The following is a 24,981-nucleotide window of genomic DNA, read 5'->3' on the forward strand; positions in this document are numbered from 1 at the left end:
AATATGGGTCTTGCATAGCATTTGTCAGACTTGTTCCACCGACTTGTGTAACGTATTCTTCCCATCTGACAGCAGGGTGCTGTGGTTTATCCAGGATCCCAAGCATGGGGGTCTTGCAAAAAACTTGTACCGAACACTGGATAATTTAGTCCATGAGCAACACCCTTTTTGGTATGCACTCCGAGAAATGCATCGATATGGTGCGTCACTCTTGTAGATTGTTGCAAGCTGTCACCTGGTCAAGCTGTCAGCTGAGAAGAGGTGTGACACTGCCTCACATTTCTTCTCATTATCACGATGGTTCACTACGCGTGCCCTCGTACACTTTCTCGGTGCCTTTGCTGCGTTATCTTTGCTCGATCGTCCCCTCGCCTCGCCCCGACCTAATCCAGCAATAAGGCATGTCCTTACCCCTGCCCCTCATGTACGTCCTTCGAGAAAAAGCCCCCCCCCGCCACGCACACACACACACCTTCCCCCAGAGTGATGGTCTGGAAAGCAACTATTTGGAAATCATGAAAAAGTACCAAAATGAAGAAGACGATCGCAAGTTATGCGACAAGTGCTGCATGAACCATCGACATGCGCGCCCTATTTGCACAATCACTGAGCCCTGACGGTGTCAAAATCGCACAAGTGCAAGTCAAAATCGCACCCCGGAATACAAGAGGTAAGCGCGCAGCGATCAGTTTCTCAATGCAGTGATGTTTCCTAGGTCTCACTTTATGTCATAGAAAAAGATCAATGCAGTTATCCTGTAGAGAAAGCCACAATAAAATGACAAAGTTCACCCATTCCGCGTTCATAACCACGACCCTGCTCCGCCATTTTTAGCGCTTCGTCTTCGTCTCGGCACGCGACTAACGAAAGAAAATTGATGCTGTCAACGCGTGGGATGCCCAACATACAGTTCTACGTCGGTTCCAGTGCTTTCGGTTCGGTTTCCGACCCGCACGAGCACTTTTACTAACCTGTCCGATTTTGACGACGCCAGGGCCGAAAGGGTTAAAACAAAACTTCGTTCATATTCCGTTCTTGAGTTTAATAAATTTTCCTTTAACAAAACTTCGTCACATAACACTGCCAGACGGTTGGTATTAGTACATATCGTGGCGTCGAACTTAGTCATTCTTTTTCTCTATGTTGAATTCCATCTTCGTCTAACGTCGCAGTCGAAGTTAAATTAAGAAAATAAACTCCACAGCCTATACGTATAACTTCGACTACGGTCCTCCTATCGAGAAATTACACATGTCAAACTAACTTACTAAGTTACTTTGACATGTCTAATTTCCCGACACGAGGACCGAAGCCTTTGACACCGAAACGAGGCATTAACTACCGTATTTAACGCCTGTAGAGCACTCAAAACAATGACACTGAAGCGGCGATGATGGAAACTATCAGACGAGGGATACTTTTCCCTGTATTATGTACGTGACATTCATAAAGGCAGTTCTACAAAATTAATATAGTTTTATGAGCTTGTCCATAAACAGCGCGATGGCCTTCTAATATGGTACAATGGTTAGTACTTTATAGTTTATTTAATTATTTATTGTTAGAAACCCAAAGGCATAAGGCATTACATGGGTGAAGGAAATACAAAATAAAATTATTACAACAATCACTGAATAATCCATAAATAAATAAATAAACTATCGATAGTGTCGAAAAACTATCGATTGTTGTCTAATGATAGTACTATCGATAGTGTAGGAAAACTATCTATTGTTGACTATCGACAGTACTATCGATGGTGTTGAGAAACTATCGATAGTTTTACGATAATTGACTATCGATAGTGTCGAAAAACTATCGATTGTTGACTATCAATAGTACTATCGATAGTGTTGAGAAACTATCGATAGTTTTACAATAATTGACTATCGATAGTACTGTTCTTTTGTTTTTCTTTACTATCGATAGCTAGATTTGGTTCTCACCATCGACGCTTTCGTTTCCGTCTTCGTTTTCGCACTGGCACAGTGACAACGAAAACAGAATCACGTGCGACGCAAGTTTTTTTCGTTTGACTGTAATGTATGAACGATGCACTGCAAGCAGCGAAAGAAGGTGTTCATCATAAAATCGTAAGCACGCACTCATGAGACTGCAGTGACAGTCAATCCAGTGCCAGTGCAGTGAGTATCACGTGACCTCGACTGGTTTTAGCGGCATGACAAGCTCAAGGTCAGCGTCGGAGGGAAAGCTGCTCTGGGTTGTATTGTAAAACTTGTAGAAGTGAGGCATTTTCTTCTTCTATTTTTATCTGCTCCACGATAGTTTTCCAATAGCCGACTACCGATAGTTTTCTTAATATCGACAGTCGGCATAATAGTCGACTATCGTTAGTGCTATGGACAATTTTCTTACTATCGATAGTTAGATTGTCACACGATTATCGATAGTATCGCTAGTACTATCGATAGTTTTGCATCACTACCATACGACCATTCGTTATACCTCCTGCGAAGCGTGCTTTCACTGCAACGGCTAAATGTACACAGGAGAAGCGTAAGCACTCAATATGTCTCTCCCAAACTCTCTTAGCTAGCAGGTCAACGTAATATTGCAGCACTGTTGCAATAGATGGTGCGCTAGTGAAGCGGGTCATTCGGGCTTGCTTACATGCACAGATCAGGAAGAATGCGTTGAAATTCCAAATGAAGAAGGCCGAGGTCCGAGCATGTTTAGAGTACATCACTTATGTCAGCCATCACAAATCCGTATTCTGCGTCAGGAGAGTGCGAGCATTATTCCATGCGCTTTTGCCTTGTTTTTGGTTGTGTCTTTGGTCCTTCCTAGTAGCCGTATCGCCCCTGGCGATGAAACTCCCCATTCATCATCCCAAAATAAAGTTGTTGTTGTCCCAGTGGAATGCATTCTGAGTACGCGAATTTGGTCGGGATGACCAAACGACGTATGCGACTTTGTTTATATATAGCTATTAAAGCGCAAATCGAGTCTGTATCCTCACGAAACGCGAAGGCCTGACAGGGTCAAGATTTCAACTGAGAGGAGCTGATCTTGTGCAATGTTAAACGCAAATGACACGGATAAACAAGCACACTCTAGTAAGCAACGCTTCTTTGAGCGCTGATTATGATGACGATTGGGGCCTTTATGGCGCACAAGCAACACACACACAGACAGATGTCACACACACACACATACAGGTGAGTTGCCACAACGGGACAAGCAGAACGTTTACGCCTCATAAAATCCGGTTACATCCGCACCTACGAACCAATACGTGTGTGGTAAACGGGGCATGCGAGCGATCTATATAACAACAACGGGCAATATGTACGATACTTCCGAGCTGAACGTGTGAGTACGTATCAACGGCGTCAGCATGCAACCCCACCTCGTGTCCTTACGGCACTGCACAGCTAGGAGTGAGCTAGTGCCGGTGGCGTGCTTGAATGCTGAAGACCAGTAAGCACGCGCCTAGTGAAGCTATCGTAGTGAAGCTCATTACGATATCCTGTGGGAGGAGTGTCCGCAAGCCGGCCGACCTGCTTGTAATGAACATGCACGGCTATCAATGAATAACGCAAACCTCGCACGACACGGATGAAGTAGCCAGACGAAGGGAAACACAGGTGCAAGAATCGAAGTGTAGAGCGCAGTTCTAGCGATGGCTGTTTGAATCCCGCTCCACACTCTTAGAAATGAACTTCACCGCATAGCACGCTCCTAGCCAACCATCATCTCGAATGATATCGTTATCTGCCCTGATTTGTTGAAAACGGAAGGCGTACACCTTTTTTGTGACAGTTATGAACAACATAAGTGTCACAAAAAAGGCGTACGCCTCCCGTTTTCAACAAATCAGGGCAGATAACGGTATCATTCGAGATGATGGTTGGCTAGGAGCGTGCTATGCGGTGAAGTTCATTTTTAAGAGTGCACTCTTCTCAGAACAGAGCTTCACCGCATAGCACCTTGTGCTCCAACCACTGCCACGAATGATAGGGTTATCGCTTCTGATTTGAAGAGAGAGAGAGGGAGTGTACGCGTTCTTGTAGCAATTATCATATATCCAAATTGCTACAAAAAGGCGTACGCCCTCCTCACTCTTTGAATCAGAAGCGATAACCCTATCATTCGTGGCAATGGTTGGCGGACAACGTGCTATGCGGTGAAGTTCTGTTCTGAGAGGGTGGACGGCAGACCTTTCCACACTGTTAAAACAGAACTTCACCACATAGCACGCCCTTAGCCAACCACCATACCGAGTGATATCATTCTGTGTCGTGATTCGTTCAAAACAGGGGGAGGAGCCTATCTGGGACAAGCATAATGTGTCCCAGATAGGCGCCTCCTCCCATTTTCAGCAAATAAGGACACAGAATGATATCATTCGGAATGACGGTTGGCTAGAAGCGTGCTATGTGGTGAAGTTCTGTTTTAACAGTGTATGCGTTGTAAGGATACTACACAGAACTTCATCACATGGCACGCAGAAGACAAACCATTGCGCGTAACGATACAGTCATCACTTCTGATTTGTGGAAAACGCGGGGTGTATGCCTTTTTGTGACGATTAACGTAACCCCATAAGTGTCACTAAAGGGCGAACGCCTCCCGTTTTCGCTGTCATTTGGGATGATGACTGGCTAGGAGTGTGCTACGCGGTGAAGTTACGTGTCATGTGGGTGCACGAAATGATGCCGCTGTCGCTCCTGTTTTATGGAAAGCTCGGGGCGCACACCTCTTTGTGACAATTAACATAGCTGAACAAGTGTCATAAATAGGCGTACGCCTCCCGTTTTCAGCGAATCACATGTGATTCGGGATGACGGTTGGCTCGGAGCACGTTATGCGGTGAGGTGCGTTTTAAGAGCGTATGCGCTCTGAAAACAAAACTCGCCTCTCACTCTCTCGCCTGATTCGTTGAAAACAGAACGGATCCTCCCCTTTTTGGACACCTTGTGTTTTGCATAACACACTTAGAGCAGAACTTCACCTCATGGCGCTCATGGCCAACCATCAACCCGAATGACATCTGATCCCTTGAAAACTGGAGGAGTACGCCTTTTTGTGACACTTATTCATATATCTTAATTGTCATAAAAGGGCGTGTGTCCCGTGCCTTCCGTGCACCCACGCGTGGCAACAGCCGACAGAATTTCCTGCAGGACGACATATGACACTGCATACTCTATACCATCGTACCGCATACACACAGAGTGCCAAAAATGCGCAAAATATGCCGCAGGAATGCACGAGACATGCCGAATGCGGTACAGATCGAGTTTCAAAACACGTCTCCGCGACTGCAGATGGGTTCCACTTGCCTTGGCAAAGCCTCACCACAGCAGGTGACGAGAAGACAGCAATTCGACGGAACTGCCGGCACATCGGGGCCGGAAATAGTAATCGTTGTATCAGGTATTGCGTAAAGAGAATAGTGTGACATCGACACGAAAAGAAGTAGAAGTGATACGTCTCGCTCGCTTTCTCATACAAACTCATTTTTACATTTTGTGTCTCTACATACGCAAACGACATCCCAATTTCTTCGCCGTGCATATCCGCCAGTGCTTTCGGATGTTCGCGAGAGATTAGCACCAGATTGCAAGTGGCAGGAAATACATTCTCATCGGGCAAATCAGTGAACACCTCGATATGTCGGCGGTTTACACGATTAGGGAGCATCGTGCTGTACTACATGCGCCCGACACCTGGGTAATATTGTTTTATTGCATTACTGAACGGTACAGCTTATCTCCCGCCATGGCTTATGCGTGTTGGCCCCAACATCGACGTCGCTATGAAGTTAATTGCGCTGCAGCGTGGACCTTGATATATCTGACGTCATCGGTATCACGCATTTTATCACGTGGCACGCTTTGGCCAACCATTGCACGGAATGATACCGTTATTGTCTACTGATCTGTAAAAACCGCTGAGCTGATGCCTGTTTGTGACAATTAACGTAACTGCATGTGTCACCAAAAGGGAGTGCGGCAACGGGGAGAGAATGATGTCATTTGGGATGGTGGCTGGATGGGCGTGTTATGCGGTGAAGTTCTGTGTAAATCTACTCATTATTATTATTATTATTATTATTTGTGTTTTAAGCATGTATTTTGGGTCGAATTTGACTCCTCATTTTTTCCTTGTTCCCTTGTCATCATATTAACCGCTGTGAAGTGGGGTAGGGTCCTGTGGCTACAACGGGGAAACATCCCATGTCATCATCACTTCTCCTTCATTTATTGTTGTTGTTGTTTATCTTAATTTAATTCAATTGATCTTAATGATCTTCTCTTTTTCTCAGCTTATCGGGAGACAGAGCTATACCATCCGCGATGATGATTGGCATACTGCGTGCTATGCGGTCACGAGCGCCCCCTGCTAGTGCGTAAAAATCCGCTCTCTAGTATGAACGTTCGCTACACCGGATTCTGCTTTTCTTTCTTTTTTTTAATAAGTGGCATTTCGTCTGTTCTAGAGAAAAGGCCGGAAAATGTAGCTGACAGTTGCGGATAGAGGAGAGCTCCAGCGAGCGTCCCTTTGACTCGACAAAATAGTTTTGTCACACTTATACTTTTTTTTTTAATTAAAAGGCACCAATTGGGAGGTTAATCCGATCTACTGCGGTCTAGTCCCATGCCTTCGTTTACCACAACAACCGGATGGCAAATCGTTATTCTACAACCAAACAACGATTCAATAAATTATCTGCTGTCTTTCATTAGGCGTCGATCTAATCCGTGCATAAATGCGGCTATAATAGCATGTCGCGAAAATTGAAAACCTAAATTGAAAATTGAAACTTGAATTGAAACCTAACTGAAAATTGAAAACCTAAACCTAATTGAAAATTGAAAACCTAAACTATACCGCCTAAACCTAAACCGCTAAACCGCTCCTGGATAGCTTAGAAACGAAGCTTTATAGACTCTTTTGCAGCATATGTTCGTTTATCTGAGTGTAAACTGACTGGGAAAGAGTGCTCTGCACAAATAATATATTGAGCTTGCAATAACAGCAATAACATAATTTGTCATGTGTGAAATAGTATATGTGCCATCGTTGCTCAAAGAGCATAGCTAACGAGAACACAATGCCCTGTGCCCTTGCATTTGTGCTCCAGACACGTCAATAGCTGATAGCAACAGTGCTCGCCGCGGTCCGGAGAGTAATCAATCAAAGCGACACAAGTATAGCTTAACTATCGTACCCGCGCAGTAAATGGGCTGGCCTTCCTGAGTCTATGCATAGCACAACTCAGTTAGTCGGCATTAATGTATACATTCATTCCCCCATTACATTGACTGTTGAAAACATCGCTCTCTTTTTCTTTTTTTAAGTATCCCATCAATCAAACTGTATGTGATGTTGAGTTAGGTTCGAAACTTCCCGTACGTATTTCGGTCGAGATAAAAACAAGCATCGTCGCAAACGGAAGCGCTGGCGTAGTACGCGGTCCGTGTGTTACCTAAGAATTATTCCGAGGAGCAGGCGACGTTTACACAGGAGGCCTATGGCTGCGAGACGCACGGCAGCTCGTGTTTAGAAAATCAGGAACCTTTGTTTGGGAGGGCACCCCATGAAGGTGGGTGGCATCTGTCTTTCTGAAAGTTCTTAATTTAGAAAGCTCGCCCGATTGCTTGGACGGGGTTCGGCAAGACGTCCGAGGGAGTCCATCGGTAAATCTGCCACGATGGCCAAATCAGCTCTGCACGCAAGAGAATTTCAGAGCCTGACATGTGCTTTATTGGAAGGTGACGTTCTTTTGTAAAGACTATAAGCTTCTCTTTTACAAGCCACTCGTTCGTTCACAACTGGAGCACAAATTATCAGTATGGAATCCAGCTAGGAAAAACACAAAACAACTCAACGCTGAAAGATGAAAGTCACTGAAAAGGTTAGCCAGCTGCAGGACTCGAACCCACATCTTCTGGATTGCCTTTCATGGTCAACTCAACGCGTTTTTCATTTTTTTTTTTTTATCCATCAGTTTGCATCCAGCGCATGAAATCTAACTTGTGCTTGATATGTCTTCTTCTTTTTCACAATGTTGCCTTTGGTTATGTTTTTTTTACAACATTTTTCGCGCGACGTGTTGGATAATGAATCGCTCATTTCGTCTTGATATGTGGCGTCACGCTAGGACCGTATATCCCTATAGTTGGGGTAATTTCATTCCCCGAAGTAATACTAGAATGTCTTCTATTTTTCGTCCCACGCACATCGAAACACTGGAACTTCCTTCTACTTGCTTCAATATTTCAGCCTGCTGTTGTACGTAACCACTTTGTTGTACGTAATTGTGTGTAGCCACTGAACCTAGACTGCCTTCTTCCATTTTGTTGATGGCACATGTGTGAGATTGTGTGTGTGTTGTTGTTTGTTTGTTTGTTGAACTTTTAATTGTTATAACTCACTCCCTTCTGTGGTGCACTGCCTTGAGGGTATTAATAAATAAGTAAAAGACGAATTTAGCAGTACACGCATGCGTATCCTTGGTACAAGGCATACAAGGCAGCTACATAAGCACTGCGGTACTCAATAAGTGAAAGGTAAAAGTAATGCAAATAATTTTTCGCTATTTTGCCTGTACTGTACCCTCGTCTTTCAGCCAATCTCGTTACCCAGTGTATCTAAAGACGGTCTAATATTTATGTTCCTTCAAATAGCAAGCATTCAGAATAAAATACACCACAATTTGCGTTCAAGATATGCAATTTCATGTTGTTCTACTACTTTCTGTACAGAACATAATACATACCGCGCATTGGTACATATATTACATGCATAAATGTACCAATACATGTACATGCATGCAATACTTTTTAACATAATAAGTATTTGAATCCGAAGACTGTTCCTCTGCAAGAGTACTCTGCTCGGAATATATTCGCAGCTCTAAAACAATGTTGCCACGCATATTTCGCTATTCCGAGATTCCGAATTGAACTCGGTTGTCCGCGACGTTCGAAGAACTTTCGAATCCCTATAGTTTGCGGGGTTCGCAAAGGTTCGTAGACTTGTCCTTTATGTTAAACAAGATAAAAATACTGTTGCTGACATAGCTTTCATCATTTAAAGTAGACACGACGCACAAGAAAATAGAAATGTTTGTTTGTGCAGCGTCGTCTTTCCGCCACACCAGCAGTGTTCCCTAGGGGCGCCCATAATAGGTAGATATTTTCCGAGGCTTCCATCTGGCCATCACTAGCTCAAATAAATACGTATTGCGCAGCAAGACCTGCATCGTCATAATCGAAACACAACACCAATACGTCACCGGTCATAAAACATGTGCTTCAGCTTCAGGGATGGATCTAGGTGCGCAATGCGCAATAAAATCGACCCACTGCAAGTTTCTTTTTTCTTTCCTTTTTTTTTTCAGATTTTCCGGGTAAGAGTTCGAATGTCACGAATTTCTTCGAATCTCGACAAATTCGTTGACATCCCTACTCTCAATCCCCAACCTTTTCCCTCTGCGCTGCGTACTGTCAAAGAATTGCTGGATTTTCCTCTCTACTGTGAACTGTGACCAATTCCGTGTTTGGTTTTTGTTTTTGTTGTTGTTTTTTGTGTTGTTTTTTTTTTTTTCTTGCTGGGAATAGCTAGCCGCCGTAGCGCTGGCTAACCTTTCCCTCCCCCCCCCCCTCTCTACTGGTCAGGTGCGCTACTGATTACACAATAATGGCATGGTTTCCCTATACGACTAACCAATGGCCTGACAACAAGAAAGCCGAGGCCAACGTACACAAGTGGACAAACACAACGCAGCCTCCGCGCCGAGTCGTGCTATTGGCTGGCTTTTACGACGCGTATTCCCTCTGCCTATTTTTCTGTTTCGGTTTCGTTCTCGTAAACAGTCCGAACCTGTGCAAGCACATGGGCTGACTTTTTTTTTAACACTATTCCACATGCTTTAATGATGACGACCGCAAATAAAATCGCCGTTACCGGAATTTTTAACGAAGATAACGCTTACGCTATCAATTTCAAATATGGTTGGATCGCTGGATCGCGCGCACTGCTATACTGAAGAAAGTAGAGAATTTGGTAGCGGCAAACACTATAGTATAGCCCTAACACCGAGTTGAAACGCATCAAGTTTCGCGGCCGCTGCCTAGATTGCTGCTGAGAGACACTGATTTGTTTCTTTACCTTTGATAATCAGATCAATCTAAGTGCGTGTTTACCAGTATTTTACCTCTTTGGCGACCGAATTCTTCTTAATAATTAGTCTTCACGAACACGACCAATCTCTTTTCCAGAGCGGGTCCTCTGAACAGGACATTGTCTTTGAATTGCATGTCACCGCGAGTATCGATCATAAGTCAGGAATAGCTCATCTTATTGGCTACCGGGAATTAAGGGCACGGAGTGACCAGGCAATATTGACAAAGTCCATCGTACATTTTAAATAGCGCACAGGGCAAAGATGTCCCGATAATTGGCCGTTGTCAATATCGTTCCTGCGTAATACGCAACGATTTCGCGAACCTCTATTATACGCGGCTTCGCTTGTACACGTCATGTCAGCTATCAAGTTGTGAACATGCAAGCGATAAAACTCCAGGTGCGCCCACTGTGCTAATCGGACCTATCGTTATCTGTGTGAAGGCTTCGAGGGCCATGTACGCACATTTCTGTTCTGCAACATCGTATACAAGCAACAGCAAGAATGTGTAGACGAAGCACACACAAACACGCACAACGTGGCTGCCGACAACTGCTATACACTTCAGTTATGCCCAGGGGAGGAACCAGGATCTTTCTGGAGGGAGGGGGATCCGGCATAGGGTAGCATATGCTACCATGGGCGCCGCCAGGATTTTTTCCAGGGGGGGGGGGGGCGACAGGACAGAACGTTGGGGTGGGGGTAGGTCGCGGTACGGGATCTGCATCCAATTCTGCGCGTCGACTGCGCCCGCAGCTACATTAGAGAGTTTTAGTACATCGTACGCTATCACCTTTGCGTGCGTATCGGATAGCGTTGGTGGTTCTGCGCACGCGCAGGTTACGTACGCAAACGCGACAGCGTACGATATACTAAAACTCACTATTGTCTTGGCTCAGAAACCCTACGTTTCTGGAACGTAGAGAAAAAAAAAGGAATCATAATTTGTGATTGTGTTGCAACGGCAATGTTTACTTGCTGAAGCCAGTGGGCGGCAATTGCCCTCCCCCCCCTCCCCCGAACAGCGCCCCTGCATGCTACCTACATTGCATATTATATATCACTAGTGATTACCGTAGTTAATAGTGCCTGGAGTGAAGTCTTACAACGTGAATATGCAATAAACAAGAAAAACGATCGTAAAGGGAGCACTGAGAGTCACCAGAAATCATAATATCATAACCACATAACATATATGAAAAGATAAACCTGACATGTAATAGAGCAGAGCAATACGAGCGCGACTAAAGCATCTGGAACAAGCGAGTGCTTCTAAAAAAACTGAGTAATTGAAAACCTGACGGGTGTCGCACACGGTAGTCAGTTTACGGTCGAGATCAACCTAGAAATGGCGCATTCGATACTCCAGGTCATAGTAATCATAACCTTAATATGTCAGAAAAGTAACCACGCCTAATCGTCATCTCAGCCTATAGGGACTGCCAATTTCTTCAGGCTGAAGTTATGCCCAACAAGATAATTTCTTTTACGCTCATATCATGCACAATCCTAACACAATAACCACAACATTAACAAGAAATCACTCCCCATTCATCATCTCACAAAAAAAAAAGTTGTTTTTAACAAGAAATCATCTAGGACACATCCTACATGGTGCACAGTGCAATTTGTGAATGGATCTCTGAAAACAACCGCTCCGTTAAAAAAAAAAAAAAAAAAAAAAACATTATTATATATCCTATAGCAGGAGCTGGGAAACCGCGTCACGTGATTGCATGCTCCACATGAAAATGTATGCCAAGAATGTAGGTCCTGCGGGCTGCGACTGGCTACAACCAACGTCATGAACCATGAGCCGCATCCGCGAAAGAGAGGAATTCAGCGTGAAAAATCTGCGAACGTTTTATTGCCCTTGCATCGCGCATACGGGATATTGAGCAACAGAAATACACAGTCGCGTGGCCTCTATGTTGTGAGCGATAAAACGCCATAGTGAAAATATCTCTTCAATGCACCTTTAGGCGCAACCATTTTGTCCGAGTTGAAATGAAAGCAAACAGAGCTACACAACAGCCACACACAACCTCACAACATGTACTGCGATGGACGTATGACACCAAGAGAAAAATCCTCGGCACAGGACTTTTACGTGTTTCTCTGCAGAGATATTTCATCGACACCTCCTGAGATGCTAAAGTTTCTAAAAGCATGTATCTTTCCCTATCCCATTTTCGTCAAGTAGTTAGCCCCGTCTTCATTATGTTCACTAAACAATAAGACCTCGTTATAAACCGCTTTCTTCCATCGCTTTATTCGAAGCTTTGCGCAGCCCTTGCCGAAACGCATGCGTTTCGAACCGGATTATTCGAATGTACTGCCAGCCGCTTATTGTGAAGGGGCCGGCAGAAGACCGTATGAAGAACCAGCTCATGTAGTTTCTTTTTTTTTTTCTCCTCCTTCTTCTTCTTTCTTTTCTTTTTTTCCTTTGGCACCTCAATTCAAAGGCTAGGCCAAGGCGCTTATCACCAAAATTTCTTTCCAAGCTTGAATACTTTTCTAAGTACTCCCTCGGTGCTTCTACGCGTTTCCGAGACTATAATGTCTCTGTTTCTGTGGGACTTCGACTTATATCGAACTGCCGCGTATATCGAACTTTCCTCTGCCACATTTGACTGGCAGCCGTCTTACCCCTATTCGCACACAGGCACGACAGTCCTTCTCCCTCTCTCTCTCTCACTCTCTCTGCAGCCGTAAAGCCTTATAAGAAGGTGCTCATGTATCGTGCGTGCACTCCCTACTTTTAAAAAGGATAACATTCGTGTGGAATTGGTGAAGCAACAGAGAATTCTTGCTTCGCGCAAAAAAAAAAAAAAAGTAACAGTATGTGACAAAGAAAAACACCGCGAAAAGTCGGGTCGGTGCTTTTGAACATCGAAATGGCATTACAGGGGAGCCTTAAGTCGCTCGACAGGAAGTCACCGTTCAGGAAACAGTCGTCCAGCTACGAAATCCATCGTAGAGAACGTCCGCCTTGCTGAGATAATTGCGATGCTTAGCAAGCTGCGGTCGTCCGCATATTTACAAACGTATGAATTATATTAAGAATGTCCCACAAAAGCTACTGGCATGCTCGTATTATCACATATTAGGATCCGCTTTTCCATTCATAATGCTTCCGCGTACTTTATTTCCCTCTTCATGTACACGTCAACGAGAAGTAACCTTCCATTAACTGCGCGCCCATTAACACCATTACAGCCAGTTTAGTGTTTATGTTTCTTCTTGCGGACAGATGATATGGAGCACATAAATAAAGTGATCGAGTTATTTTTCCGCAAAGTTCAGAGGTCAAATTAAGCCTGCTAACCTGGTTTGGGGAGAAACCAGTGCAGTTAAGTAGCAGGCACCCTGTATACTAAATGCTCACGCTATATAGATCTTCCATTCCAGACCAAGGGAAAAGAGTGGATCGGAAGCTCGGCTGTGTGATGCGAAGGAAACGTCCAATTTCGCAACTACTCCGGCTCAATCGCATAAATACATGGCTTAAGTGACTGATTGAGTTCCGTAACGTCTTTATAATTTTTTTCCCCCGCAACGAACCAATCCGGGACCCTATAAGCTCAGTCTCTCTTCCGTAAGCCCCTCACTCGTAGCTGTATTTGTCATAAAAAGTATGATGCTTCAGCCATAGATCCTGTTCGAAGTCATATTCATCAGCTCCAAGAGTTTTCCTGTTAGCAAGATATGGACCCAGGTGCGCCCTTTCCTCGTCCCGTGTCAATGAAAGCCGGCTAAAGATAGTGCGATGCCTCTCCGTGCATCTGACAAAAGAAACAGCATGTGTGGGATGATACCGAGAAGGACAATAGAAAAAGCAGCCCGAAATGCTCTCCTCGGCTTCCACATCCGTCAGCGTTGGTGTATTGGTAACGGGTTACGTGTCCGCTTTCTATGTAGCCACATTCATGGAGGAGCTACCAACAAAGGAGTGTGCAACTATACTGACATTTTGTGGTTCATATGCAGACTTGTAGACGTTACCGGAAGAAAAAAAAATGAACGAAATATGTAACGGGTTACCAAAGTACCAAAACGGAACGCGTTCCCGTCACCCAACTACTTACTTTACTTGAGTTACTTTTACTTGATCATGGTATCAAAATTGGCATGCGTTTCATGTGGTCAGACAATTTACGTGAAATTCGCTTTCAACGATAGCTGGTACTCGAAATGATCACCAGTTATTTTGGTGCGTTTCCTTGTGAGAACCTCTGTGGCAAGACTGAAGAATCGCTCCACGGACGCGCAGTGCCATCTCAGCATCCGAGTTTAGTCGAGTTCATGTGCAGCAGCTGTGAGATAACGCAAAGAATCCCAGGATCTTTTTTCCGAGAATGCTTTACATGGTCAATGACACGACCGGGCAAAAGACCTGAAGATCCAGGTCAGGTCACCACGTGATGGAAGCCTACGGAATTTCCACATACTAATTGACAATGTCGTCCATCTCGAGTGCAAACGATGAAAAAAACGAGTTACGTGGGTAACGAGTTACAGTTTTTGTAACTGAATACGTTCTTAGTTACAATTTTCGGCAAAGTAACCAAGTCGTTACTTCGTTACCAAAAAAAGTAACTGGGTACCGGGAAACGAGTTACTTATAACGAGTTATACGCACAACTTTGTTCACATGAACAATATACCGACTGCACCGCTAAGTATTTCGAACGTGCTAGCACTTGGAGTAACGGTCGAACAGAATTACTTACGGCCCTCTACTCGGGAGATGGGCATCCCCGCAGTGGGCAGATACGATAGAGCTTGTGCTCAACCCTAAGCTGCAGCTCGACGTGTATTGGGACTTGGGGATTTCTTACAGTGTGGGCCTCTCAAGATTAAATACCTCGTACTGTGATATTCATGACGAGTTTCAGTGAAAACTTGAGAATCACTCTGACCGTCTGACGTCAATGTCCATTACCTACCGGGACTTTGCAGTAATTAACCAACATATAGCAATGAAACATTATGTAATCTTGAAACGTAACCTAAATTTACATCTTCCTCGATAGTTTGGACAAGAAATTTCGATATTCTGAAACCAAGCATTTGTGGATCCAAGAGGAGAGATGCGGGAATTCCAGCACTTGTAGACTTTATAGAGAGCTGTGCCATATGGAGACGTTCTTTTTTCTTTTCTTTTTTGTTCCTTCTATGCAGGACATATGCAAGGTCTTATCGGGCTCCTCGTTCTGCCTTCCATATTTTACTTTCCGCCGTCGCGTTTTGTTGCACTTGCAACAGTTCGGCCAGTCGTGATGTGGGGGAGATGCCGCACTAGGTTAGATTTGTAGCTTTCTTTCTTTTTAGATGGGAGGCGGGAAGGGGGTTCGGTCTGCGGGCAACAGAACTCGTCGAGCGAAGCGTTCAGGTTCTCCCTTTTGCTCCTTTCTCGCAATCCAATTCAATTCAATTCTACGTAAATAAACATATAATCAATTTTCATTATAATCTCTACTAACTCTACTAATTAGCCTATATCAATTTCGCTACCGCACGGTATGTAGTAGAATGTGCGCGCTATCTTTCTTGTTCATCCATCCAGTCTCTAGCGAAGCTAACTAAAATGCTGCGCTCGAACTTCACCTAACTTCACCTTCAGCTAACCCCGAGGTGGCGGGTTCGAACCCGGCCGAGGATGCCAGCAACTTGATGGCAGGGTGCAAGTTGGTTAAGCACGCAGTCTTCCGCGAGGGGACGCTAAACACGCGCTTTGCCGTGTGCCGCGATTTCGGTGCACGCTAAGGGACCCTCAGGTGGGCAATAAATCAATCCGCAGATCGCTCATCGTGGCGTAATTCGTGATCATAGTTTTCTCGCAACGCAAAGCCACGAATTATTATAAATTATTATCGAATTTCACCTCATAACACGGTCCTAGACAATCGAACTTGACATCGTTCTCTCCATTGATTTGCTGAAAAAGGGGGGAGGTGTACGCCTTTTTGTGACATTGATGCATTCGCCGATTCTCACTCATTCGGACCTATAGCTTGTCCACGCGCCGCCCGCACTCGCACAGACTTATTGAATTGTACACGTGGAACAAACGATTTTTATTGGTCAAAAAGGCTTTCCTCTGCGCGGCGCGACATACAGTATAGCAATCAGCAGATCGAGCTCCCAACCTCGCACAACAACTTTCCCGTACGGAATTGCTTCATCCATAATTCGAATGATTTCCTCCTCGAGCACAAAACCACGACAAAATATTATTGATCAGCCGGCAGACTTCGTGATGCAGCGACATATGACTTGACCGGCGGGTTGGTTCTGCGCCGCAAAGTGTGATTCGTCCGCGTCTGCGTTCAAAAACGTTACTGCAATCTTTATGTTGCTCAGGATTCTAAGGATTATAGGGTCGTGTCGTAATGGAAACTATCGAATATAACTCATCGCGGACAAAATTCGTTCTGGAAAAACGCAAGAAAGGGCGGAGGCCTACAATGAGCAACAACAACAACAAATAGATCAATGAGACAGTTGACTGGCTCTAAGTTTCTCATTACTAACTCATGTACGAGCCATAACAGCTGTTGAGAACTTGCTGTGTTGGTGTTTTCGTAATAACTGACCTACGCGTTCCGCAACGACGTAACGCGTTTACTAGCAAGTGTGTCATTGAAAGCACTCATGAGCGCCGCTGGAACACGAAACTTCGTTGGCCGAGCATTTATCGAGGGACTTCCTCTTAGCTTTCTCTCGTCAAATAATTCAAATGCCCAGCGTCAATGATGATATGATGCTGATGATGATGATGATTCAATTTTAGTGACGCATAAGGCAACTCAGGGTGCGCCAAAACCATGGTAGGATTGTGACTAGTTAAAAGAATCAGATGATTACACTAAAACGAATATACTTAGTAAATTGAGATATAAACAAAGATATGATGTGATGAAAATATGCATATTAAACTAGATCCAAGATAGACAGCCAACGTCTCTCAGAAAGTTATAAATTCTTAGAAATGGCAATAGTGGCTTATCGCCCAGTAGTAGAGCTGGGTGAAACCGCAAACTGTGCTGATAAAATTCATGCGTCAATGTCTCATGTGATGTGCCCAATGCGTACACATCTAATCATACTGAATAAAACGAACGGCACAATACAGACGACTCTGTTGTCTATATGGTGCCGTTTTTTCGTGTGCCTATAGACGCACAGGTTTATTCCGTACGGAATTTTTCCACCAGTTAGTCCGCGTCTATATCACTTTATCAGTTACACATCGACTCAGTTCGCAAGCAACGAAAATATAATGTCACTTATAGCCAAGAATACAGCAGAAGCACTGATTTGGGATCGCAAATAAGGCATCGCATCCAGTCCTCACAGATGAATCGGAGGTTGAGCAGCAGAAAAGTGGCAGCATGCGCTTTTTCTATGTCTCATGATAATGCCGAATGGAATGGAAGGACCATTCTATTTCAAGATTTCCCATATCGTCGACAACAACCGAGCCATCAACAGTAGTATATCCAGGTCTGTTGCATAAGGAGAGTATTTTATAATAACGGAAAGCTCGGAGAAAAACAGTGGTCTTGCAATAGATACCGTTCCACCTCGAGATAGGAAGAAACGAGAAGGCTGATAAATTAATTGGCAGCAAGGCACAAAGCAAACGAAATAGGCAGCCCACGAAGTTACGTCGTCTTCGTAGTACGTACTTCAATATTTCCATCAGAACACACAAGGTACAAGACATGTTTTAAAAAAATTAAAAGACGTCCCGCGTTTTAATTGTCTCTGTAGAAATGAATATGAGAGCCGCACTCACCAAGCCACTTCTGCATAAGATAACGAAACCGAAACAGTCGAGCACATCATATTCTCTTCTCTGCTGTCACAAGGAGTGAAGTACGACGGGCAATCATGAACCTTGTCCGAATCACAGAAGACAGAAGACTTAAAATGCGTCGCACGTATTGGAAACTCAGGTATAGGTGAAGAAGTATCATAAATGGCCAGGGCCTCGTCCCAGGTCTCCTCATCCTGCTCCTTATTATTTACCATCGTTATCTGCATCTTCGCCCTAGTCAGATTAGACCCTAAATAAGGAGCGGATAGACTAAAAACTTTGTGACAGTACGTTACGTGTATGAAACAGCGCACTCACGGCAAGCCTCACTATAGCTACAAGGGAAACTTAATGCATTAAACGGAATGGCAGTAACTTCACCTCCTAATCATCCATCATCTCGAATGACAGCGCTCTCTCCCCTGATTTGTTGAAAACAGGAGGCGTACGCCTTTTCTGTTACAATTATGTCCTGCATAATTGTCACAAAAAAGGCGTACGCCTCCTATTTTCAACAAATCGGGGGAGAGAACAATGTCATTCGAGATTATGGTTGGTTAGCAGTGAGTGAGTGAGTGAATGAAACAGAAAAAAATTGAGAAAATTGGCACCACCAACGTGGAAGCCGTGGAAGGTTAAGTTACTGCCATTCCGTTTAATGCGTTAAGTTTGCCGTGTGGGGTATTACACACCACTTGAATAGTGATATGGTGCATGGACCCGAAACTTGGGTCCCGGCTGTGACACCCGGCTGTGTCGGGATCCCTGTGATGTGGTTACGTGTAAGACGGCCCTAACACGTGAACAAAATAATAATAATGCAACCACCGTATGTCATCTTTTTTTTTTTTTTTATGTCCTGACAAATATGCTACATATGGCAAAATATGAGCGACCATTTCTTAAGCTGACACAAAAGAAACAAATCGGGCACCGTCCCATTAGACGCAACCAACAGCGGCGGAAAAGTTCAGATGCAACTAATGACCCTGCACCACATCTATCATCTGGTTGATAGTACGGAACGCCAGCACTCCTCCACTTGTCTCAACAACAGCTTTCCACATCTGCTTCCTTGCTTTGCTCTTCTCTGCCGTGTTAGTACGCCATCAGTTTGGCTGCGCCTTCTGTGTATTGGGGTATGTCATTACGCTGTGGTTCAGCTACATATGCGCGTATGCTGTGTGTACATTAGGCTTCGAACTTCGTAACTTCCAAATATGTCATACAGGGAGGATGGTTCGACGCTTAATTAAGAAGGAAATGCGAATATGTGGTTAGCTCCTGCAGACTAGTACTTTCTACACTGTTAAAACGGAACTTCACCACATATCACGCACCTAGCCAACGATCATTCCGAATGATATCATTCTGTGTCCTGATTTGCTGAAAATGGGGGGAGGTGCCTATCTGGGACACATTATGCATGTTTCAGATAGGCGCCTCCCCCTGTTTTGAACGAATCATCACACAGAATCATATCGTTCGGAATGGTGGTTGGCTAGGAGGGTGCTATGTGGTGAAGCTCTATTTTAACAGTGTATACCAGCACATGAGATCACTATCGTCACAACTGGAGCCTACAAACGTTGAGAGTATTGAAGATAACTTTGTTTTTCAAAAGACTACGTAATGTGAAGGCTGCACACATTTTCTTAATACCGAGACATTTCGACAGGTTGTAGTCCACACTGCAAATAAAATGCAATGTTTGCTCAACGTGAAAACAAGAAAATGTCAAACGTTTCGCTTGTCTTAGCTCATGCTTTCTTTTTTTTTTTTTTTTTGCATGTCTGTTTATCAGGCGATCGAACAACCATTACTGATGATTATTATTATAAGTTGTATTATTATTATGATCGTTGGACGCGGAAACTGTAACACGTAAGCGCGAGGCAATGAAGCAAGGTGCAAGTGTTGTACTCGCTACCAAAACGGAGTAACGAAATACCGCTACCCGCTACTCCACAAACATTTAGCGCAATGCTAGCGCCGCTACAAATTTGAAAAAAAAGTTACGCGATACTGCGACCTGTATCGAATAAAAGTAACGTAAATACTATGTAGCTACGTTTCCGCTACCGTACCCTTCTCTTAAGCAACACCTTATCGTAGGCATCGAGTCGCCGAATGTGCAATCTTCAATGTGCAATGTTCATGTTCCCTCACACAGCCAGCAGGCAGCATAAAGTATACCACAATTACAACCAGTATATATTATTCCACATTGAGCTTGACCTTCAGAAAACAGGGTGGAGCAGTTACACCTTTTAGGAGGTCATAGTTGTCACATGTGTTGTGCCTAAAAGGTTGCGAAGTTCTACCTGCTACCTACGAATGATAGGGTTACCGCTGCTGATTCGGTGAGCGAGGGTGCCGTACGCCTTTTTGTAGCAATTTGGGTATATTATAATTTCTTTTACCACCCTTTTACACCCTTAATCAGACGGTATGTTGACCTAGGTGGTAACTGTAGAAGTTACCACCTTTTCACGCCTCTTTTTCTTAGAGTGTAGCGCATACGTGCATCTAATTATTTTCCCGTCAGAATGTTTCGATCGCAAGACGGTTTTTGTGCCATAACAGTATCTGTTCGAGATATCCACGAATCCCAATCTCAAACTTTTCCGTCTGCTTACTCTCGACGGATTGATCAGTGTTTCCTGTCGTATATTGGCGCAACTGCCATCATACGCGACCACTCATCGAGTCACCAATAAGTCGCTACCAGATGGTAAAAAGATCAAAGGAATGGCATAATGTTTCCTCATGCTTTCGCCGGGTCTAACGCCTCCAAGAAGAATCGACAGCCTTCTGAGTGTTGTTGGCATAATGCACCATAGGTCCACAGGTCTCACAGGAATTAGGAGTTGTGGCTACCCCCTGCTTCCATTCTTCCAGCCCCACGACGGCTTCTCTTACACAAAACGTTTGACTATACGAAAAACTACGTTCAATACGCTTATTCTTACAGTATGCGTTCATCGGGAAGGGCCTACCAGCGTGAGGTTACAATAAAGCATTAGCAGAAACAAAGAAATGGTGTAACTTGTCCCTAAACAGCAATTGCATTAAATTTAATCGCCTGTGTTACCGCCACCAAGCAAGAGTGCAAAGAGCATTTTGTTAAGCATGTTCGCCATACTTCGATTCCCAGATAATAATATTATTTGTTCATTTTGTGTGACTCACACGCCTACATCTGTATTTAATATGAGAAAATAAATAACTAGATCGTGTTCGGCAACCTGTGTAAGCTAAAGCAATTATGTCTTTCCAGAATGCTTCACGTGCTGCGCAAATACAAAGCAAAGTTGGCGGTACGTTTGGAGTGCAATGACTATGGCGATATCGCGTTGGCGTTTCCGATATATTTTCATATTCCTGTTCCAAAAGACGATTTGTTAGTTGCGAAACACAGTTTGAAATGTGCTCTCAACACGCTCACACTAGTTTTGCAACTGATTGGGTGACGGAAACTATAAAGAGCTTCGTAGCCCATATTATGCAGTATGTTTCTGTTCACGTTTCGCAAATGAGTTTAAAAATGCGCAGAATAACACAAATTATATTCATAATAATTCGACACTTAGTTGGCGAAATTGCGGAATATCGTCACATCAGTTCGTCTGAATAACAAGTAACTAAGAGGAGCCACAAGAAAAATTCTGCTTCGCCGTTATGAAATCAAACAATACGCACACACAAACAACGAAATCAATCAACTCAGGAAAAGGGTGGTGGTTTCGAACTTGGGCCTTCTGAAGCCTGCCTTTCTGTAGCCTGCCTCGGCTAATTCCTGTTGTTTTCGCCATTTTGTATTTGTAGCGGAAATACTTCTTCCATTACCAATTTAAAATGTAGCGGGGTCGTAACTCCGTTACTGCAAAAAAAGTAGCGAATACGGTAGCAGCGCCAAACTAGTGGCGCAGCTATGTAGAATTCTGCGCAAGCCTCGAAACCCAACGAAACTTCAGTGCACCGCAACGCGAAATCCACGATATCTCACAAGTGCGACAGAGTTCTGCGTCGCGTTGCGGTGCGGCATCGAAACATGGTTATGTCTGGCCATGATTTACATTTCGTTCTTGAACAATAGGCCGGATATATAGTTTCAAATTGACACACTGGATGTCACCAGTTCTATAGAAAAGAAACGCAACTGATCTACACACGTCCTTTTTTGAAGTCCCCTTCAAACGCCATTCCTTTCTTGAATAAAAAGAAAACGTGGTACGAAACCCATTTCGCCTTCTTTCAGCAGTGATTTATCCAGAGTCCCCGCTCCCTCCCCAAAATGTTTGGCGACACCCCCTTCCTTTTTTTTTTTTTTTTTTTTTTTGCTGCGCAACCCCTATGTTATCTCAGCTTGGGAAACATGCCAGCAATGATATACGTAAAGCTATTACAACCTAATTGTAATAATTAAACCACTGCTTCTTCGGCACCGGTCGGATAAACCCTCTGAAGCATATATATACAGTTGCTGGTTTTAAACTTCTTTGGCGGGATTAAAGTGTCATAAGCTCCCGTGTGAATTGTTCTGCCATTTCTATTCCTTCTTTCTATTTCATCTACTCTTCCTTTTATTTACTTCAAGTTTACGCGATACGGCTCGGCGCCACGATAACGCCAAAGTGCAAGTCACGGTACAAGCGACCTGTCTGATCCGTGCATAAGGTTCCGGAAGTACTACGTTAGTGAACTTACAGAAAGATGTGGTAGGCGGCCGCCTTGTATCCGCGAGGCCTTTCAAGGAAGTTGTACATGAAGGTCTGTTTCTTGCGGTACTTGGCGTCGCGCGGGCAAGCACCCGCCTTCAGGGGCTTGCCCAGCAGCGACGTGCGTGATGGCACACTCGTATGCAGCGACAGCATACTGCTGTGCCGCGGCCCGCCCGCCTCCAGGCGGGCCAGTTCCATATCCGTGAGTGCCTGCATGGCCCGCGGGGCATGCTCCTGCTGGCCGCCCCACGGCACGCGCACTCCACAAAGCAAACACCGAGCCGCCGCTCCACACAGCCGATGCCGGAACAGCCACTGATGCCTCCCTAGCTCCGCACGCGGCTCAGCAGACGGCCCAGCGCCATCGTACGTACGCCGCCGCACCACACAGACCGACTCGATGATCGTCACTTCCGCTCAGCAACAGGCACGCCGCTCCGTCCGTGCAACAGACGCTGTCCGCTTGCGTCTGCAAAATTGCAAGTCATGAGAAGTTGGTTTCGGTCCAGTGCTGATGGTCAAAACCCGCGCTGATAACGTGAAAAGAAGCTTCCGCTATGCGGATTTGCGAGCGGATAATGCACGAATGATGAGAGGGCATGACTTGCAAGTTTGGGGAATAAGTGGAAGCGGCGAAGCCAACAGGATAAAGGGAAAACAAAAACGCTATGCATTATATAATATCTCACGAAAGCCCAGTCGCAGAGAAGGCAAAACAGTAAGTTCTCCAGGACCAGAAAGTCAAGCTCAGCTCACTTTACATTAGATAAATGGTATCAGTAAATCGGTATCGTAATTAGGGAATTTTAGTAGATAGTAGCCAGTTTGAGTAGATCGGAAGGTGATCACGATAACGGTTTCAAAAATATGATATGCCAATCGCAGTGTTTCTTTGAAGCGGGCGACATCACATTGCTAAGCTTGGGTTTGATAATTTCCTTTGTCGTATCGTTTTCGTAGAAGTCTTCCGATGCACTAAAACTCGCGAAAACGATACGGTAAAGATAGCTGCCGAATCAAAAATTAGCAACGTGACGTCAGCCGCTTCAAAAGAATAAGGCTATTGGCTTATCATGCCTTCGGGGCCATTATCGTAACCCAAGCAGCACAATGTACTGAAAGTCGAGTGCAATAGGGGTGGACGGTAGGTGGAAGGCCACGGACAGACTCGTGAAACGATAGAACACTGATAAGACACATACCGTCCACCCCTATTGCACTCGACTTTCAGTACATTGTGCTGCATGGGAAGCACCTTCCCACCCACTAGAACTCGCGATTAATCGGTATCGGTAACATCTTACCAGTAAAATCGATTTTAAAAAACCGTTGCAGGGCGACTCAGTGGGGTCTTTATCGATTTTAATGTCACACCAAACATCCCAATTTTTAACCCTTTTTAATTTCTTATCAGTAAAACTCACTTTATCGGTACAACTGCACGTGACATTCATGACGCGTGCCGCTTAATGCGTGTTGCCATTAGGAAGATTAAGTAGATAGCATCCACTCTCCGAAAATGATATGCTATAATTGTGGCCACTGAATTTGAAGTCGGCAGTTTGTGTCGTTTACTGCGGGAATTAAAACTCTGAGGAACACCGTGCGACGTCAATACAATGTCTCCAAAAATACGTAATGCGGAAAATTAAATACACCGGCAGGCTTTGCATGAATCATAGGAGCATTGATCAAGCACTAGCATAGGAGCAAACATTAATAAACACGCAACTCTTCTAACCGGCGTAACATCCTTGTGAAAATTCAGTAACACCGCTTGCTCGCTTTATATGTGGCAGGAGGGCTCTGCTAATTTTATGGCTTACTACAACGTTATGGCGCTGATGCAACTGCTTTGCCGCTGCACGTTCATAAAAGTATATCTGTAATTGAACCGAAGCGACCTCGTTCCCCTTTATTTATCCCTGTTACAATTACATAATATATTACACTTCGAAGGAACTCAGCTTACCCACTGCAGAAATTCGTGACCCGACTCCCGTGACGAGTTGCTTCACTGCAATGCTTACCCCAGTGGCTTCGCGCTATGTTGCTATGTTAGCTATCTCAAACAGAACACTCACACCAGTTAGACCGTCCTATGGCATGTCTCCAAGGCAATATCCAAAGAGCGCTGCAGAGGTTGCGACAGGGTCAGGACTCACCAGATCGCTGCTCCACAAACGCTCGAATAGCTCGAATGCACACATAAAATAAATCAACGCCCGATTAGCGCATATGTATAATCAACCAATGCACACAGGAAGGACATC

General features: G+C 44.5%; 1 protein-coding gene across 1 annotated transcript in view; it reads right to left on the reverse strand.

Moving 5' to 3' along the window:
• LOC135401141 (potassium voltage-gated channel subfamily KQT member 4-like) overlaps window positions 1–23,063 on the reverse strand; it is a 430,735-nt gene extending 407,672 nt beyond the window's left edge. Inside the window, exon 1 of the mRNA XM_064633346.1 lies at window positions 22,695–23,063. Coding sequence (XP_064489416.1) covers window positions 22,695–22,924 — 230 coding nt within the window. The 5' untranslated portion in view covers window positions 22,925–23,063. The remainder of the gene's footprint in view (window positions 1–22,694) is intronic.
• Window positions 23,064–24,981: the final 1,918 nt, after the last annotated feature.

The sequence above is a fragment of the Ornithodoros turicata genome, chromosome 7, assembly GCF_037126465.1.
Source record: "Ornithodoros turicata isolate Travis chromosome 7, ASM3712646v1, whole genome shotgun sequence".
NCBI classification, from domain to species: domain Eukaryota; kingdom Metazoa; phylum Arthropoda; class Arachnida; order Ixodida; family Argasidae; genus Ornithodoros; species Ornithodoros turicata.